Here is a 19,124-nt window from a genome sequence, read left to right on the forward strand (position 1 = left end):
CCTCTGTGAAGCCACCGGGGACAGCTCAGCAGAAAGGAAGGTCGTCTGCTGCCAACATGCAAGACACGGATCGGTTTTTTGTCGTTTTGTTTTCTTTTCCTTTTTGGCTCAGCTCTGAGAGCATTACAGACCTATCCTTTCCCGCCTCCCGACCCTCTTCCCCTCCCCCTCTTCTTTCTGGTGCAGGCAATTAGGGTGAAGAAATCAGTGCCAGGCTCCTGCCTCTGAAGAGAAAGGAATTGCTTCGGGAATTGAGTCCTGACACCTGTCTCTGTCCTGGATGGCGAGAGGGGATACGGGGTCAAAACGCCCGGGGGAAGAGGCCGGGCTGACCGGGAGGGGGGACCCTCCCTAGGAGAGCATTTTTTTGGCCTCCAGCTTCACACAGGTTATTAACACGCGGGTTATTAACACGGGGGGGCTCCTCTTTTTAGTCCCCTCCACCCACCCAAGACCAGGACCTGGGCTGGAAGCAGAAGAGCAACACTGACAAGCCGTTCATTAATTTGCATTTATTTTCGGGAAATAATGTAGATAAAGGGGGCGGAAGGGAACTGCCTTACATTTCAACAAGTAATTTGCGATCTTCACATCGGACAAATCAAATTTACAAATTACTTTCCCACCTACTGGACGAAAAGGCCAAAGCCAAAACTGATATACAGGCGTGGGTCCTCCGCAGATTTCAGAGAATGAAGGTGCACTAAAAACTCACTAGACAAAACAGGGTTGTTTAAAGAGAGAGAAGCCGACAGAGGAATTGGAACCGGGGTTTGGGGCCTGGGTTTGTTTGTTTTTCCATAATGCTGTATTTTTATTTTTTGTTTTCTTTTGGTTTTGATCTCTTAACTGGAACTGCGACCCTGTGCTTAGACCTGGTGAAGGGCTCAGTCCTGCGCCCCGGCCCAGACTAGCCCCCTCCCCTGTACCCTGACTTGGCTCTTGCCTTCACACTCCCAGACCCTCCCGATCCTCCGCGCGCAGCTTCCTGAAACCAAACGATTCTCTTTAATAAATACACAGAGGGAGAAGGTGTGAGAGGGCAGGGAAGCTTTGCAACAACTGAAAAAGTAAAAGCGCCATCGTTTGAGGAAGAGAGGAAAGGGGACAGAGGGAAAATATTTTTTGCTTTTGTTATATATATATGTGTATATATATGCTGTATATATCTTAAAGTTCTATTTCTTGGACTCTAAGACGAGATATGCTCAGTTCAACCAACAGCAACTAAAAAGTTTAAGTGGTCCCTGGAACGGACCTGACTATATACAGCATTCCCGCCGAAGCGGAAGACTGAGCCAGTTCTACGCAGGGCGGGGCTGTGCGCGAGAGGCTATGGGTGCGCTCCTCCCTCCGGGCCTCGTCCCAGCGCATCCGGCTGGGGAGGAGGAAACGCCGGGAAGCTCTGGTCTGCAGGCGGGGAGCGGGGCTTAGGGCAGCTGAAGGGGCGGCAGTCTGCACGCGAGAAACACTTAGTGGTTGTTTTGATTTGGAGTAGAGTATGGGTGCACTCCAACAGGCAGACACATGCCAGTTAGTGACTCCAGTGTCCAGAAAGAATAAATTAAAGTGTAGGGCTCAAACAGCAAGTCAGAGCGAAGAGCCTCCGAAGGCTGCAAGCGCATAATTACCGTCCAGAAAGACTAGAAGATGGTGACTTAGGAGTTCGTTAGGGGTTGAGGAGGGGAGCACACAGCTCTCCCGTATAGAACTTGTGGGCCAAGCCGAAGCACCGGTCCCCTCTTCCAAGGGGTGGGCAGGGTTTGCACATCCCCCAAGCAAGTGGCACAAAGATGAGGGCGGCAGTGCAGCAATGGGCATCTTTTGGGAGCATGAAAGTTCAGGTCTGGAAAAGCCGAGGCAAAGGCGGGCAGTGCAGCAGCAGCAGCAGCAACAACTGGACGGGGACCACGGAGGGCGCAGGTAGTTGCGTTTCTTCTTCTCTTCCTCCCACTCCTGGGCTCACAAGACCTGAAACCTCCATGAGGCTTGGTCCTTATAGTCCAGACAGTCAGGCGAGTTGAAGTTGAGTTTCCAAGCGGAGGAAGCGGCGGCGGCGCCAGGCTCCTTGTAATCCAAGCAGTCGGCAGAGTTGAAGGCGAGCCCCGAGCCGCCGTAGCCCTGGTGATGGTGGTGGTGATGGTGGTGGTGGTGGCCTGAGGACTGGCTCAACGGGTGGTGCGCGTGGGGATGGTGGTGATGGTGGCTAGCCATGGAGGAGGGTGCCATAGGGCTGAGCTGGTGCGGGTGGTGGTGCGAGTGCATGGGCGCTAGATATGAGCTGCAGTCCACGCCGCCAAAGTAGGAAGAGGAGGGCGCGGGGTAGCCCTGGCCATAGCTGCCGCCCTGACCGTAGGACATGGGATAGGAGGGTGCGGCAGAGGCGGCGCCTGCGGCTACCGAGCGCTGCATACACGATGCGTTGCTAGGCGCGGCCAAAGGCTCGGGCACCGACACGGAAGCGGGCGCTGAGCCGGGCGAGATGGAAGCCGGACTCCAGATGGACGAGGCAGCCGGCGTACTCAACGACGACGGGACTGCCACCGCCGGGTTCCCGCCCAGGCCTGCAGCCGCTGCAGCCGCCGGGTTGGCCGAAGCGCTCGATGCGGAGCTGGAGGACGAGGCGGAACTGGACACAGCGGGCGGCGTGAACTGGCCGCTGCTTTCGGAGCCCGAGCTCTCCCGCACCGGCGAGGACTTCTTCTTGGCTGGGCGGCTCTTGGTCCCGCTCCCGCTCTGCTGCTGCTGGCGGCATTTGGCGCGACGATTCTTGAACCAGACCTGCAGCGGGCCGGGTGGGGGAGAGTGTGTCAGGGGGAGAGTAGAACTTGCCACTCCCCCGCCCCTTGGACCAACACCCGGCCTAGGATCCGCATCCCTCTCCTATCTACGCCTCCTCCCCTCCCTATCTCCGACCCGGCCAGACCCTGCATTCCCTGCTCCTCCACCCTCCCCCATCCTTCTGCTCAAAGACCCTCCCCTGGCAAAGTAGGGATGTGCACTCCCCCCCACCCCCAGCGCAACTCTGCCGGAGGGCGGAACATTTGTGTCTGTCCAGCCAGAAGTTCAGCCATCTCTAAACTGATGCTGTTGGCTGCTTCCCAACAGACCTATGTATGTTTGGAGGCCCTGTCTTCTATGAATAGAGCTCGGTAAACTGCGGAGAGGCACAGAGCAAGCCGCGGAGTGGGGGACAGTCCCCGAGTTTGAGGCCGGAGCCCCTCCGCCCCTGAAGGTCAGGTGCTGGGCAGGGCGAGAATTTGGATGGGAGCAGGAGCAAGGCCAGGAGGCTGAACAGAGGCAGTACTCGGGGGACTAGGGAAGGAAGCCTGGGCAGAATTTCGTTGGACTTCTTGGCTCCAAGTGGGGAACCAAATAGGACAGTCATAAAGTTCTCAGTCCTCCTGGAAGGCCCCGGTACAAGACATGGCATTCCTGTTCTCTCGAGCCTCTGGGGGGAAAAAGGCAAGATAAAAGGCCTTTGAGGAGAGTTCTGAGTTATAATCCGAACAGTATTTTCGGGTCCCTTTCATCGCAAAAACAGAAACAGCAAAGCTGGTAGCCAGGTTTTGCGTTCGGCATCCTCTCTGGGCAAAGGAAATGTCTAATCAAACTGGCGCCACCCGTGGGGCGCACTCCCAGACAGGGCACCAGGCTCTGGCCAAGCCCCACTCTTCTATTTCCAGGATCCCCGGGATACAAGGCAAGGGCGGAGGAAGAATTCAGGACCCGGAAGGAAACGGCCAAGTCCTGGGGCGGCCAAAGAGGCAGGGGCAAGTGTCGGGCTCTCAGGGCACGTTGCCTTCGGGAGCCTCGCTTGTCCTCCGGCAATCCTAAAAAGCACTTCGGATAGCAAAGGCGCCCCGGGGCCAAGGGCGGAATCCAGGGCTCTAAACTAGCTCCTCTAACTTTGGCCCCTCTGCCAGGCCCGGCCCAGCGCTAGGGGGAGTCTGAGAGGGGCTGTAAGCCCGCCCCGACACCAGAACCCCATTCCCAGGCCCTCTCCAACCAGCCCCAGCACCCCACCCCCGACCCTGAAGTCCCGCGAGCGCGCGCACCTGGACTCTGGACTCTGGCAGGTTGATCTTGAGCGCCACCTCCTCGCGCATGAAGATGTCAGGGTAGCGAGTCTTGGCGAAGAGTGCCTCGAGCACGTCCAGCTGAGAGCGCGTAAAGGTGGTGCGCTCCCGTCGCTGCTTCCGCGGGGTGGCTGAGGGGAAACGCGGGGGCGCGTCGGGTCAGTGGTGGCCACGCGGACTCGCGCTAGAGGACGCGGACCGGCCCCTGGCAGGCTCTGAACCAGGCCATTGCAAAAGAAAGCCGAGCTCCGAGCAAAAACAACTCCCCAGGGAGGCCGAGCCTGACAGCCACAGGTGGGAGAAACTGCATGTGTGAGCGACTGGGAGCCAGTGTCTCCGGTACTCCAGGGCTGCCCCCTTCCCTGCCTCTCAGAGGTTAAGAAAGGAAGAGAAGTTATACAATCTTTCTTCCTTCACTGCCCCCTCCCAACACTCTCCCTGGCTGGAAGGTGGGGAAGGGGTGTGCAGAAACACGTCCTGGAAAACACTTTCCGAGGGAAAAAATGGGGGTGAAGGAGTGGAACCTAGAAAAGACAGCCAGGATTCTGCTCAAGTCGTCCACATCAACAGTGCAAAAGTTGGTGCAGGCCACCCGTCTAGAGGACAGTTTAATTAGGGAGGGAGAATCCCCCCTCCTCAGCTCAGCCAGTTGCTTTGCATAAGGCAAGCTCGGCCCTTCCTCTCAGAGCCTAGCAAGTGTCCATATTCCTCATTCAATGTTGGGGGGAAAGGCATAGATCCTTTCTCTCTCTCTCTCTCTCTCTCTCTCTCTCTCACACACACACACACACACACACGCACGCACGCACACACCACCCATGAGAAATCGAATCCGTGGGTAAATGCACCCTGTGCTGGCAGTGGGAGCACAACGGGTGACAAGGTGCCCGTGTAGCCAGGCAAGGAGGGCTCACGTCTCACGTTTTCGCCGCCCCGGCCATCCTCACCGACCCGCGATTCTGCCCTGCGAGCCTGCAGCCTGTCCTGCACCGTAAGCAGACTAGGCAACCGGTTCCCTGGGCCGATCCACGACAAAGTTTGTGCTTAAACCCGGGAGGCTGGGGATCCCCAAGATTTGCAGGGGCCGGGGGCGGGGGCCGGTGCTCACCCGGATAGCCCACGGAGGGGTGTAGGAGGTCCATAGCCGGCCCGGCTAGGCCCAGCCCGTTCATGCCGTATGGGGGTTGTTTGAGGTAAGACATCATGCTAACAGCTGGGTGGAGGCGCCCCGAAGGATCCAGGGGGCCGGGGCCGGGCGCAGTGCGGGGCTCCCACTGCGCAGTCCTTCAAGCTCTGTTGCGTCTGGGGGCCCGGCCTATGGAGACACGAGACACACGGAAACCGTCATTCCCAGCCATCACGGCTTCCTGGTCTTGTCCGAGGCAAGGAGTCACAGGATGGGGAGGGGACGCCGGTTATGGAACTATACAGGGCGGTCAACTCGGCTCTATAAGGCCTTAGCCCAAAGACCACAGCTTCTTTGAAAAGTAAAATAGTTGGATCATGATCTCCTCTTTTCGGGCTTGGAATGGGCCAGACACTCATAGGGCGACACTAGGAGTGAGGAGAGGTTAAAATCAGGGCCAAGCTTGGGAGGTCAGAGCCTGAACCGCAGAGTCGTCTAAGACTAGGCAAAATTCTGGTCGGGTGGGAACGGGCCTCACATCGCACAAGAAAACATTTGCTCGGCCCCCAGGCGGCAGGAGATCCAGAGCATGAGGCGTTGTTTCAAACGTCTTTGAAAGTGGGACGCACAGGTAGACTCCGGAGAGCCCAGGTGAGGCACTGCGGAGGGCTAGCGGCACCTGAGCCTCTCCAGGACGCATTGCCCACTTGGGAGAGTGCGACCTGCCAAAGTCTCCTCGGCTGGGTCCCGGCCCTAGAGCCTACAGCCGCCCTTCCAGTTGACTTCTCTGTGCCCAGCCGCTGAAAGACTGCTTACCCGGAATCCCACCCACACCTCGACCACAGTTTCAAGGCCAGGTCCCGCAGAGGCGACCAGAAAGGGTCACTGTACAGGTGGCGGTTCTAAGACGCCGCCCGAGGTCACCGGCGCCTCGCCACAGCCGCAGGCCGTTTATCGTCAACGCAAGCCGGTCCTGGCTGCGGACAATGGGGTCCCGGCCGGGGTTAAAAGGTGACCTGCCCAGCGCCCCAAGTGTCTGGCGGATTTGGGAGGCCTGAGTGCAGCAGGTCCGGTGCGCTCCCCGCCTATCCTACTAGCTGAACCCGCGGCCGCAGGATCCGATCGAGACTAGAGAACTAGGCCTCTGGGGCGTAGCTCGCTCTGACCCGGGCTGGAAGGTCGACGCCTGGCTTCCCCAGCTGCCCCCAAACTGAGGCGCTACAATCAGGGGTCAGGAAGTGGCGCTGGGGGTGTGGGACTGAGACCCCAGAGGACCTGTCGCTTTACCCCGCTTCAAGGAACTCAAAGCAGACCTGGGACCCGGGCTAGTGAGTTTAGGGAAAGAAAGAAGTTAGAGCTAAAGAAGCCTCCCGCTCCCGTCCCCATGGGACCTGGGCCGGGAGAACCTAGTTTGCAGGGAAGGCGACAGAAGGGAAAGAGCCTGGGCTCTGGGGCCGAAGGAGAATGGGAATCAGCCGCGGCGACTCATCTAGGCTGCTGCGTGAGTTTTCAGACTTTCTTCAAACTTAGCACTTCAGCTCGGTTACTTCGGAGGAGGCGGGGGAGGGGCGCGGGGCCGCAGCAGAGCTCCGGGGTCCTCAGCGCAGCAAGAGGGGAGCCAGGTCGCCTCCCAGCCCCGCCCACGTGCCAGGGACCTGGGAAGCGGGGACCCGCTTGAGGACGGGGAGGCAAGAACAACCGACGCATTCCCAGAGTCCCGGGCGGCTCCCGGCTTTCTCCTTACCTGCCCTCAGCTGCCGGGGCCGCTCACCATCTACCTCGCACCCTCACACGGACCTTCCGGGCAGCCAACCTGCAAAACAGAGCAGCACAGGAATTACCCGCCGGGTTGGGCGGTTGGTCTAGGACCCCCGGATTTCTTTCTTTCCCCAACTTCCCTCCTCCCTTTCTCTTTCTTTCCAGTGGCTTTGTGCGTGTCCCTCCAGGTTTCACTTTATTTCATACACACACTTTGTTTGCAAAGCCCTACACTCTCCCGAGACACTGCCTCGCCCAGGACCGCGCCGAGGGGCCGCAAGGAGGAGGGTGGGGGTGAGAGGGGCAGAGCTGGGAGGTGGCTCGAGGTTGCCGTGGCACTCCGTGCAGCGTGGAGGCGGTGGGGGCTGGGGAAGCCCCGCAGAGGCACTTCGGAAACTAAATAAATCAAGCGATTTACCTTGTCGGAGTGGCTTGTCTGGCCGGGTTGTTTAGGTGATTGGAAATGTAGCCTGATGAAGATTGATCACCTTTCTAATGCCCTCCCCGGGTATGTGAACGCGAGGTGAGTGCGTAACCGGGCTAGGCTGCCAATCCCTGGCCCCGCGCGGGCTGAGTGACAGGGAGCCGGGCAATGGCAGCACGAGCCGGGGGTTACCTCCGCGCGCCCCCGCCCTCCCCCGCCCCCTGCACCCCGCCCTCACCGCCCGCCCGCCCGCCCCGCCCCGGTCGCGCGCTAACTCCGGGGCTCGACTGGCGGCAAACGCGGCGCAGAGCGACGCGAGGAAGACGAGCGCAGCGCGGGAGCCCAGGCCGTGGAGGGGGACGCCGGTCCCAAGGCCGCCCCGGGGCTCCCCGCCCTTCTCTCGCCCTTTTGGCGCCCTGGAGGGAGTGGCAGAAGGAGGCGAGGTGCTGGAGAACCGGTTCTCGCTCTCCCGCGCGCCACCCAACTCGGCGGCCCGGTGGGCGCGAGGACCCGGGAGCCGCGGGCTGGAGGGGAGCGGGCCCCCGGCCCCTCTCCCGGCGCCGCGGGCCCCAGTGTCTTCATCCACCGCGCCACCACCCGCAGAGGGACGCCGCGGGCGGCTCGTGCTGGCACAGGCTACTTTGCCGAGCGCGGGAGCAGCTCCCAGTGCGCAGATCCCGCCTCGGCGCCTCAGGACTCCCACGCCTGCGAGCAGCACCCGCAGGGGAGGCACGGCCACTTACCTGCTCTTCGGCGTCTCCTGGTGTTCCCAGTCCCCACGAAAGGTGTTTGCAAATCCTAAACGCTTCTTTTGAAATGTTGGAGCGCAGACTCCCCTCTCCCTTACACACACACTCTACTTCTGAATCGAAAGGTTTGGATAGGAAACTTTCTCTTTCACACTGTCTCCTTCCCGTTCTCCTTTTACAAGGGACAATTTGGTGGAAAACGTGGCCACAGACCCTTGCCCTCAATTTCTTTCCCACATGCCGCAGGAGCCTCCTTGAAGCGATCTCCCCGGATCTTTCGTACTGGCGAAGCCCATTTCCCAATCGAACAAACTTCTCAAACACGTCTACCTGGATGGACTTGTCAAAGCGCAAAAAAAAAAAGTGTTTTCGCCCCAACACTGAGTAAGGCAATTCTTTTAAATGGCACCTCCTCCTGAATATTAGACACTTTACTCCCTTTCGAGGAATTCCTACCGCTTCTTCCTAATCCCCCCTCCCCTCCACCTCAACAGGCGGAGTGAAAAGTTTGAACAGGAGTAAGTGTGAGGGCGAGTCAAGGAGCCACCGGGCGCTTCGCGATGGGGAGCGCGGGCGCTGCGGGGCCGCAGGGTCGGGCACCGAGAGCGGACCAGGCGCAGGGCGAGGAGGTGGAGGAGAAGGAAGGGGGAGCCCGCTGAGTGAAAAGGGGCCGTGGCCGCCGCTCTTCAAAGTGCTTCCCCCTCCCCCAAGCGACACTTTCCTTTGGAGTCCGAATAAAATACGGTAACAGAATATGATGGAGGGCACACTGTTTCCTTAACTGCTTCTCAAAGAACCCGGGAGATCTTCTTAGGACCTTTAATAAGGCTTTGGTCGGTCCTTTTGTTGATCTCTCAAAATCAACTCCTTCTAATTGAAGTTGGAGCTGAAAGCGAGCTAATGTTCAAAGAAAGTGGCCGCCAGGCTAACGAAATTACATTTTTTTTTTGACGATGAGGGAACATCTAATCAAAGGGGCAAAAGAGGAGGGGTGGGAGTGGGGAAGTATGAAGGAGAAAAGGTTTTACAAGATCCTTCTCTGGTTCACAAAAGTCGGCGACACGGGCGCTTCTCTCCAGAACAAAGACACCGCGGCCCATTCACAAAAGGGAGAGAAAGAGAGAGAGAAAACAATAAAAGAACGGGAGAAAAGTAAAAACATGAACAAGAAAAAGACTTAACAGGAAAAGAAACTGCGCAGAGCGCAGCGCTGACCCGAGCGGGGACACACCTTTGGCTCGCGCAGGCCCCCGCGGGGAATAGTCCGCAAGGCCCAGGACTCCGAGTCCCCGAAATGTGCAGAGATTTAAGGAAAAAAACGAAATACACCCCCGCTTTCGGTTCTGGGGAAAGGCGCGGGCTGGAGCGCACTAGTGTGAGGGGGAAGAGTATGCCGGCGCCCTGGGGTGAGCTTCGGCGGCACTGCGTCCGTAGCCCGGCGCTACCCCGGCCGGGGCCTGCGCGCTGTGTGCCTGGGTTAGCCCTCCCAGGCCTGGGTGCGTGCCCTGTCCCAGCCCCGCAAACTCTCGCACTCCCGCCTCTTCCCGGCCCCGTTTGGCCTGCAGCTGCGGCGCTGGGCCGAGGTCCGGCGCGGCGAGGTGGGGCGGCAGTGCGCGCTGGAATGTGCTCAGGCGGTCCCCAGGGCCCGCCAAGCGGGAGCCGGGCGCTCTCGGTTCCAGATGCTGCCGCGGTCTCGGGGAAGTTGGGAGGTATCAAGTAGCACGATTTTTTTCCCCCCTAATGAGAGTATTTATCTAATCCCAAATTGCAGGCGAATTTTTTTAATGCTCAACCCATAAAACCCCGGGATTAAGAGAAGAAAAAAGAGAGAAGAGGGGAGAGGGAGGAGAGTGGAGACGGGGGAGACTGAGATGAAAGTTTCTTGTATGTGGCGTAAAGGACTGAGGCGGCCGTCGCTAGGCAAATATCCAGGTGGGAGACGCTGGGCCAGAAGCCTCGACCGTTCCAGCAACGGCCGCAGCTCGGGGAGGGGAACTGGGGGCCTCGCCCGGGGAGGGCCTGTGGACTCAGCTCGAGGGCCCCGGGCTGGGGAGGGGCGTGGGAGCTGGGCCCTGGCTTTAGCATCCAGGTGACCTCGAGGCCGGGCCAGACTCTGGAGGACACTTGGGACAGGGGGAGGGGTTTGGCTCCGGGGCCCTGGGATCCTGGCCAGGGGCGGAAGTTCTGCACCGGCCCGCGGGCTGTGCCCAAGCAAGCCCGCTGCCAACACTCCTCCTCCTCCTCGGCGACCCCCGGGCCCACAGCTTCTTTTGCCGCCGCGCGGGCTTTCGGATTGCCGGCCTCTAGGCGTGCTGGGCTCGCGCCTGCGCCCGGGCAGCCTCTGGGCACCACGCGACGAAATCCGGATGCGGCGCCCTCGCCGCGGGCCTGACCCCGATGGTCCCCGGGGGCCGCGCTCCGCCGCCGCTGCGGGGCGTGCGGGCGCCACAGAGCAGCCCAACGGAAACCCCGCGAGGCTCGGGACTGAGGCAGGAGGGGCAGGGAGACGGGCAACAAATCTGGGGCTAGCGAAGGATTGTCACTTGGCAGGTCGCGAGCGGCTTGGGGGAGCCGCCTCTCTGCGAGGCTCCGCGAGAGGGAAGGTTCCCCGAATCCGAATCCTGCGTAAATGGAGTGGGTGACGCCGGTCACCCAAGCCCCAGGCTGCTCCGGGCTGATGGTTTTCGTCTGCCGGTTTCCCTGGGGTTAGGGCCGGGTTCTGAGAGCTTCCCCCCAGGAAGCGGTAGCTCCCTCTGCTCTCCTGCTCTAATAAAGACGGCAAATACCCGATTTCATTTAGTTCTGATAACTTTTCAATAACTTCTTAAAATCCTTGTCGTGAAGAAATTCTACCGTAGGAAGGTTTTATCATTTTGAAAGACTGGCGGCTGCATAGTTTTCGAAAGGAATTTGTGTGTGTATTGGTATAAATATTTGTCTGTATATGTACATATATGTATATGTGTATATATGTATGTATGATCTAGGCTAACGTATAAATGCTAGTGGACTGTTTCCTCTGTCTCCAGACTTGTTGAACGAGCTTTCTTTGTTTCAAGACACCTCTGCAGAGGAGTGATGGAAACTACCATAAAATCGCCAGTTTTTTCTGTAGCTTAGAACTTCTGGTTGAAAGTTCCCTTTCCCTCATCTCATACACACACACCTGCACACACTTACCCTCCTCCTCCCCTCCAACAATAACCCTCTTCCTTTCACTTCGGCATCTACAGTCTTGCCGGTTATCAGAAGTCATAGTTCTTCCTCATATGAGTGCAAAATTATAACAATGGAAAATTACATTTTTTTCAGTGCTGTCGAATCACAAATCTCCTCAAATCGTTAAGAGATGACCCTCTAAAAGATGATAGTTTACACTGCTTAAGAAAATATGACTAATTGCTTTTCAATTCGCATTCGTGTGTCAGCAGGGCCCCTCTAGGGTGGTGTAAACTTATTCAGCTCCAAATACAGACCAGTATCCTGCCCTGCATTCAAGAGGACCATTTTTCCACATGAAAAGTCTTATGAATACAAAAACTTCTGAAGTTTTCATTGCAAAGAAGTAGCAGCAGTGTTTAAGGTAAGAAAGTTTCTGCTTTTATTGAAAATTTATATATGACTCAGTATTGTAATAAATAAACAGATAACCATTTTCACAAAAAAATGACAGTGCTATGCTAGAGAAGAAAATATTAATTGGAGGATTTACTCATAATGGCAAGACAGACTTTTATCAATACAGAATAAATATTAACACCATTCTTGAGCCAATTTTGAGACCCAACAAAATGTAGGAACCAAGCTAGATGTAATAAATAATTATCCAGAGAAAAAGATGGCGCATTCTCAAATGATAAGACTGTCTTTGTAAAGTGATGCATGTCAATTAGTCCCATCCTTACAGCTCACTTCAAATCACAGGACTTGTTTCAGGCTACGTTAAAGGGCCATCCTCCGAAGAAAGCAGAGGAGAAGTACCCTATTATCTTTCATAGTGAAACGCAAAACAACTGCAGAAAATCCCACTGGTAAATAGAACACAGTTTAATAAGTAAATTGAAGATGATCTAACTATAAAATTTAGACTCAGTGTTACATATGGCAGGACTGGAAAAAAATCATTCATGACATTTTCCTTATCCCTCCCTCTTAAGCCCCCTCCCACCCCTCATTATGCTATTAACAATAACAACAACAACAAAAATGTTTTAAAATTTTTCTCCATCAAAAAATGAGGGAAAATAATGAGGGAAGAGTTTTCTTTTCTTTCTTCTTTGAACAGTTTCTTGAACACTGCTAATACCAATCACTCACAAGATGTCTGTGCAATCTATTTTACATGATTTCAAGGAAATGATTAACACACACACAATCCTTAAACAAAGCTATTTCAGAGTTCTGTACACTGTCTGGAAAAAAGGGAGGAAAAGAGGTGGTGGTAGTGGTAAAGAAGTACAATCCAGCCAAACAAAATGTTAAAAGTTTTAAATCAACAATGAGAATGACTTTTTCTGGTCTGGGGACCCAAGGCTAATAAAATGTTGGTCAAGATTCTGGTCTGGCTTCTATTGCAGAACACATTTCTCTTCTTTCTTGGCCATCTTGCCTTTGTTTTGCTCCAGAGTTCGCTCCAAATGCTCATCTTCTTCTTCGGCCCTGGAAGTCAAACAGGAAACCAAATTATTTTTCTTCTTGGAGCGCAGAGCGGCACTCTCCTCTCGCCCCGCATTCCGAGCCCCAGAGGGAACGGGGTTCGCGGGGCCAGCGGGAGGCTGCCCCGGCCCACCCGGGACCTCTGGACTGAACTTTCCGAAAACTTCTCGGCCCCTCAGCAGGCGGCAGAGCCTCGACCCCCGACCCCACCGCCCACTTACTGCTTCTCCTGCGCGTCCAGGTCCCTGACGAGCGCGTCGCGCTTGTCCACTAGGGCCACCAGCTCATCCAGCAGGAGCTGCTCGCGTCGCTTCTGGGCCTCGGTCTTCTGCCAGTCTGCAGGGGACGGGAGGCTCCTTACCCACCCGGTCTCCCACCCCACCCGGTCTCCCACCCCACCCGGCCCTCCCCTTCCCGCCTTTTCCAGTTCCCTTTTATTTCTCTGCAAACCATATTACAGAGCCACTAGCTAGTGTTTCACGGAGAGTTTGGCCGTCGTGATGAGGATTTCGCCCCTAAAACCCTACTTTCTAAGTATTTTCCGTAGATGGAGACGGCTACGGGCTGGGCTGGAACCTGCAAGAGACCAGGTGTGCGCCGGTGGCCAGCGGAGGTGCGCACCTGATGTCAGCCAAAGTGGGGGAGGAAGAGCTGGAGGCCCAGAAGAGGTCGGCCCGAGCGGTGAGGGGGGAATGTGGGTGAATGAGGAGGCGGGAAGCAGAGATGGGCGATAAAATCACCCTGAAAAGGCTAGAGAATCTGCCTGAGAACCTATCCTCCTCCCCCACCCCCATGCTCACCCCATACAGCCCATTCTTCGCTAATTTCCTCTTCGCTCTATTTTAGCAGTTGGATGTATCTCACACTGGGCGCCATATGCTTCACAATAACTTTAAAAGTAGTGAATCGGCTAATTAGCATTTTTCTTTGAAGTAAAAAATAAATTTGCTCTGCAACATTACACTGCAGCTCTCGATCGCATCACAGCCAGTTTTCTTTTGGAGAGGTTTGCTGCGTGGTTTCAAATCAAAGCACTTTTGCAAAGGAAAAATTACATACTTCTTTTTGAAACCCCGGTTGGAAAATCCGATGGGCAGTGCTCCTTCCATGGGAAGGGGCAGTTTTTTGACGGTTTTAGGCCCCAATAATATATTTCCTAATCATTGCTGGTCTGATAATTTCCTTAAGATGAGCAGCAGTTTCGTTTAATAAAAACAGGACCAAATCGAACATTTAAAGCACTTTTGAAACCAAAGCCAACTGCTCTCTGGCCAGACTGTAAGGGCTTGTAGCTGTCAATCAACCCCCAGTCTACCCCGCCTCCCTCATTAGGAAGGTAAACAATGAAAAGAAGAAGTAGATGATGAGGCAGATAGCCGAACAAATGAGGACCTAGAGGGAAACAGGACACCAGCTTAAAAAAAAAAAATACCCTGGCCACTGACTCATGTAGCCCCCTCCCCCAGCAAGTGCACTTTCCAAAAAACAGAGAGGAGTGCAATCCTTTCTGGTTTCTCTCTTCTCTCTCCATTGCCCCGGGCAATCATGTTAAAACTCACATGGCTGGTGCTTATTCAGATAAACCCAACAATGCACACCGCTGGTTACCATGTGAATCTTCACAAACCACACAAGAATGTGCTGGTTCAAATCCCCCCGACCCCCTCCAAAGCAAAATTTATTCAAGACAGCAAACAGCTCAGCAGCTTTATGAAACCAAATGGAGCTAGAGGGAATTCTATCTTGTATTTACAAATTAAAAATTAGATGCATCATCATGCAATAAAGGTTAGAATAGCAGCAAAAAGCTAGAATAATTTATTCTATTTTATCACTATTCCTTTCATTACAAGCTCAAATACATACACACATATATATTAAACATGCCATATATTAATTACCCACATTCGATACAAAACATCACAAATAAGTACATTAAATAATTGGTCACATTACATTCTTATTTAAAAAGAAGTGAAGTATTGTATTGCATAGAGAGGAATAAAGAAACTATTGCTATGGAAAGTTTTTTTCTTAATGTAAGAATTTAAAAAATATATGAAACAGCAAAACTGGAGAAAAGCCATATCTATCACAATTTTATTCCTTGGATTTAAATGCAACTGAGGTCAGGAATGCTGGACAATTTTCTAATCTGGTTCTTGTTCTTAATCAGTTTCATTCTACACAGCAGATAAATTAATAGACTCTCCAGGTTGGAAAGATCTTAAAGGTCATCTAGTCTAATTTCAGGTAACTGTAGTTCTAGAAATATTAACTCAGAGAAAAACCTGCTAAATTTGTAAAAGATTTGTAACTAAATTTTGTAATTATTAAGATTACCAATTTTGATGAATATGGATTTTTCCATTTCCAACCTCAATAAATCATTCTGATTATAAGCTTAATTTATAATTCTTTACTTCCAAAACATTTTGATAAGAGCTTTACTACTGGGAAATAAAATTTCTCCACTGTAAACTTAAAAAATATAATTAAGTTGAAAATTACAAAATTTTTTTAAAGAAAAAATAAATTTTAATGACACAATCTTCTTGAGTAAATTATTCCTTCCCTATATTTGACCAGTCACTTTTAAGGTTTTAATTAGTAATTAGAAATATCAATATTTCTTTAATTTTTTTAAAAATAAGGTTTTAACAATATGGATAAGAGAGGAAACAATTTTATATTTTTAATCCATTAAGTATTGAATAATTTAAAAAATCTTAACCTTTTCCTAGCTCAGTGCTGACATTTCACATAACTGTAACAAAAACATTTTTAAATTATGAATATTTAGGTAATTTTCATCATCTCACAAATTTAACTGACATTAGAATTTTAACTGTTTCAGCATAAATTTATAGGATTTTTTATATTAAATTTGTCATCACTACATTAATATCTATCTACAAATAATTAGTCAAATTGTGGAGAAAATAGCTATGTGCAGTGAGTAGATTTTACACTAGCAAAACTACTTTTACTTTGGATTTGCTTTCTCACAGGAGTAAATTTATACACATTCACACACATATTTGAATGCTAATTTGGGAAATTAAGTAAACTATTTTGATGATTTAAAAAAATTTGATAACACCTTTAAAATTGATCAAGATTCACATTTGTATGTTCAAGGTCTACATTTAAAAATTTTTAAATCCCTCTTTAAATAGCTTCACCTAGATATAATGTCATGTTTTAAAAGCCTGAATGTAAGTTTATATGTTACTTGTTATACATTTTAAGAAAGGATTACTCACCTATAACAGCTAGCTAGATGCACTGACTTTGCCTTGGACAGACTACAATGTGGGTTTTGATTAATTTAAAGATTCCAGTGTACTTTTGCTACAAAAGCCATATCCTCTCACAACAAATAGGATTAAGTTTTGATGCTGCATTTGAGCCAAAGTGTTAAAATAAAGAGATTCTGTTTATGTCTATCTGCACTGAGCTGTTTTGTTAATCTAAAAAACTCTTTTTTTATATATAGGGCCAATTATTCATTCCCTGATTCAGTTTATTTGCTGAAGTTGATAATTACCTTGGAAAAAAGGCAAAAGAAATACCTATAAACACTTTAATAGAAAGGACCTAAAGTTCTTGTAGTAAACCTTCAACCTTGCCACTATAAATAAGCCTGGCACTTTGATGAACATTAACACTAGTTTTGTAAAGAGCACATTGGGGGATTGCAGTCAAGTCTTATCTTTAGTTCCAGTCAACTAGCAATCCTGAAAGAGTTTGCATCATCATCAGAGCAGGCCATTTGATAGGATTCTACCGCTGTACCTAATCAATCTATGGAAGACTGTGGCTGTGCTGTGTAACAAAGCTAAAATAGATTTACAAATGGGGTTTTAGGGGATAAGCTCCTCCACAGGATTACATATTGATTTTAAATATAAAAAGCTTATCATATAAGCCATAACTACAAAAATAGTGAACCTATGCATAAATCCCTTTAGAAGAGCACCCACTTCAAACTCTAAGCCAAGAATAAATCAAGATGTACAAAATCCTAGAGAAGATCCATTTCTTGTGCAGAAAATGAACACACCACTTTCCAAAAGCCCACCCCAATGTGTGCAGAAATGAATTTATCTTTCCTGAGGGGGCATTAAATAATCTGGAACAGAAAAACTATAGGAAAAGTATCTGAAAGATGCTTGTTAGCTTAAGGGATCCTACAACTTAGCTCAGTAGAGTGAAACTCCTGCAATGAAAACACCTCAGGGAAAAAAAAAAAGGCCAAAGTGATTATGGATTCTCAGAAGAATGGATATATTGAATGTTATTATTATTATTTTGCTCTCAAACCAAGTTGTTAATACTTCTTTCACTGGACTATGACTATTAATATTCTGTGCTTTTCTCCTAGTTAATGGTTTCAGTAGCAGATTATTCAAAAATATTTTAGTTTATTTATTATGAAAACCATCTTATGGCTACTAAGTAGAAGAGATGGGAAAGAAAAGAGGAAGGGACTTTAAAACAAAGGAAAGCAAAACAAAACCAATTAGTGTTGCCTGTTCATGTGTTTTTCTGTGGTGTTTTAACACTCTGAAAGACTACTGAATGTGTGTCCATTCTAAGGGCTGGCTGAGAGGATACTGTCTTCAAAGAACTGATGATCACGATGCTCAGTATCTCTCTAGGACAGCCCAGGCCACATATTGCCCAGGCTAATGGGACAGGCCTCTCTCTGAGAAAGTGTCTTTATTTGTATTCAACAGGCTGCTTCTTTCCTCAAGTCTCTTTTCCCCCTCAACCAGCAACAGAAACTGGCTGAGAGATTTAAGGCACAATCACACATGGGACAATAGTATTAATTAAAAAATAAAACAGAACAAAACCACAAAAAATTAACAATTGTATTAAAGGTGTATGAAAAGAAAAACATTAATTTTTTTTCTCTTCTTCAAAAATATTACTTTCTACTGCTCTTCCATGTGTACAAGGGGAGCAGGAGAAAAATGTTAGATTATTTAAGACTGTAGGTCTATTATATAGGGATAGGATGGCCAATGAAACTGGGATGTTTTATATATCTTACGGCCCTCCTTTAAAGATGGTACTATTTGGTAATAATACTGGTTTTGGGATAGAAGCAATATCTGCCTTAAAAGTCAACTGTATTGTATCAAGCTGTATCTTAGGGATGATTTAACTTACTATACATGAGAAAGTAAATTTTTAAACACTGTAATACTCTGTATTGAGCATAATATATAATCTATAAAGAATAAATTGTATAATGAGTTATACATACTATATACAAACACATTTTATATTATACATATATATATATATATACCATATAAATAGTATTTGCTATACCTACTTTTCAAATGACTATTTAGCTTTCCAATCTCTTTTAAGACTATACCATGACTACAAAAATTATAGCAAGAGGAAAAATACCATTTAGTATATTTGTGCATTTTATTCAGTGGCAAGTTTCACAGAACTTCTTAAATAATTTTGACAAATTTTATAGTCATTATTAGTGATATAATTTGATAGCCACTTGAAGGAAATTAGCTATCTGAAAGCCTTTTAAATAAAGTAAATCTAATTTATAAATTAGGATATACAAATGTTGTTAGTCATATTTATCAAATGAGATTAGGAATATAAAAGTAAGAATAAAACTTCTATAAATGTATAAGATACTATTTAGATAAACAGCATGTATTTTATTTACTAACAATTTTAATTAAAATATTTTAAAACATATGGTTTCATTTGGCTTTCTCTTACAAACTTAAATTCCCAGTTTCTGAACTAATTAGAATTGACTTCTTATGGATCAGGTACCTTATCAGGTGAAGAAAGAAATTACAATGGACAGTCAATGCATGTGTTAAGAGGTCCATACAGAATAGGAAAATCAATTTGCATTGCTTAGACAAAAGGTCCATTTTACAGAGCCCAAAGGATTAGCTTTTAAGTGGACATCTTTGAACGATAAGACATTTTCAACTAAGAGGTATAAGGAGAACAGCATTCTAAAATAGTAAGAATTTAAAAAAAAATAAGCATATATAGTAAATGCCATAGTTAAGCTAGCTGATGTTTATTGATATTATGAACCATGCTTAGGATTACTATATATGTAATTCATTTAAAAGCTTTATATAAAGTGTGAAAGTGTTGCATTTATCTCATATGCCGGAATCTTTGCCTGATTACTCACTTAATAGGAGCTGGAATCTTAAGAACTATAGCAGACTGGACAGTTACATATTTGTGTTGACATCAATTAAATATTAAGGTAAAATTTAGAGTATGAATGTGAAAAATCAAAATGATAGATCTTTCTC

General features: G+C 49.6%; 3 protein-coding genes and 1 long non-coding RNA gene across 10 annotated transcripts in view; 2 read left to right on the forward strand and 2 right to left on the reverse strand.

Annotated features, from left to right (window-relative positions):
• Positions 1-497: 497 nt before the first annotated feature.
• On the reverse strand, positions 498-7,477 carry OTX1 (orthodenticle homeobox 1). 4 transcript variants are annotated; one of them, XM_029232370.1, is made up of 5 exons: positions 7,382-7,477; positions 6,950-7,018; positions 5,188-5,394; positions 4,059-4,325; positions 498-2,781 (listed from the first exon to the last, which is right to left on the reverse strand). In XM_029232370.1, the coding sequence occupies exons 4-5, from the start codon at positions 4,107-4,109 to the stop codon at positions 1,963-1,965; spliced, it is 870 nt and encodes a 289-aa protein (XP_029088203.1). In that variant the 5' UTR covers positions 4,110-4,325; positions 5,188-5,394; positions 6,950-7,018; positions 7,382-7,477; the 3' UTR covers positions 498-1,962. The 4 variants fall into 4 exon arrangements, with proteins under 4 accessions (XP_029088203.1, XP_029088199.1, XP_029088202.1 ...); XM_029232366.1 differs by having other exon boundaries at positions 1,136-2,781; positions 4,059-4,210; positions 7,382-7,449; XM_029232369.1 differs by lacking the exons at positions 6,950-7,018; positions 7,382-7,477 and having other exon boundaries at positions 1,963-2,425; positions 2,456-2,537; positions 2,631-2,781; positions 4,059-4,210; positions 5,188-5,284.
• Positions 5,283-8,884, forward strand: LOC114900456 (WAS/WASL-interacting protein family member 1-like). Its single transcript, XM_029231610.1, has 7 exons — positions 5,283-5,514; positions 6,051-6,208; positions 6,736-7,061; positions 7,190-7,257; positions 7,508-8,172; positions 8,319-8,520; positions 8,631-8,884. The coding sequence occupies exons 1-7, from the start codon at positions 5,283-5,285 to the stop codon at positions 8,882-8,884; spliced, it is 1,905 nt and encodes a 634-aa protein (XP_029087443.1).
• Positions 8,885-9,718: 834 nt separating this feature from the next.
• Positions 9,719-14,221, forward strand: LOC114900533. Its single transcript, XR_003794864.1, has 4 exons — positions 9,719-9,845; positions 11,565-11,719; positions 12,061-12,167; positions 12,762-14,221. It is a non-coding gene; the product is annotated as an uncharacterized LOC114900533 (long non-coding RNA).
• The window catches only part of EHBP1 (EH domain binding protein 1), a 491,557-nt gene continuing 484,146 nt past the window's right edge, over positions 11,714-19,124 (reverse strand). For 3 of the 4 annotated variants that reach the window (XM_029231704.1, XM_029231706.1, XM_029231705.1), the window contains 2 exons: positions 13,014-13,128; positions 11,714-12,795 (listed from right to left, as the gene is read on the reverse strand). In XM_029231704.1, coding sequence (XP_029087537.1) covers positions 12,705-12,795; positions 13,014-13,128 — 206 coding nt within the window. In that variant the 3' untranslated portion in view covers positions 11,714-12,704. The remainder of the gene's footprint in view (positions 12,796-13,013; positions 13,129-19,124) is intronic. The other variant, XM_029231707.1, reaches the window with a different exon arrangement.

The sequence above is a fragment of the Monodon monoceros genome, unplaced genomic scaffold, assembly GCF_005190385.1.
Source record: "Monodon monoceros isolate NGI ecotype Baffin Bay Population unplaced genomic scaffold, NGI_Narwhal_1 Super_Scaffold_19, whole genome shotgun sequence".
Classification (NCBI taxonomy): Eukaryota; Metazoa; Chordata; class Mammalia; order Artiodactyla; family Monodontidae; genus Monodon; species Monodon monoceros.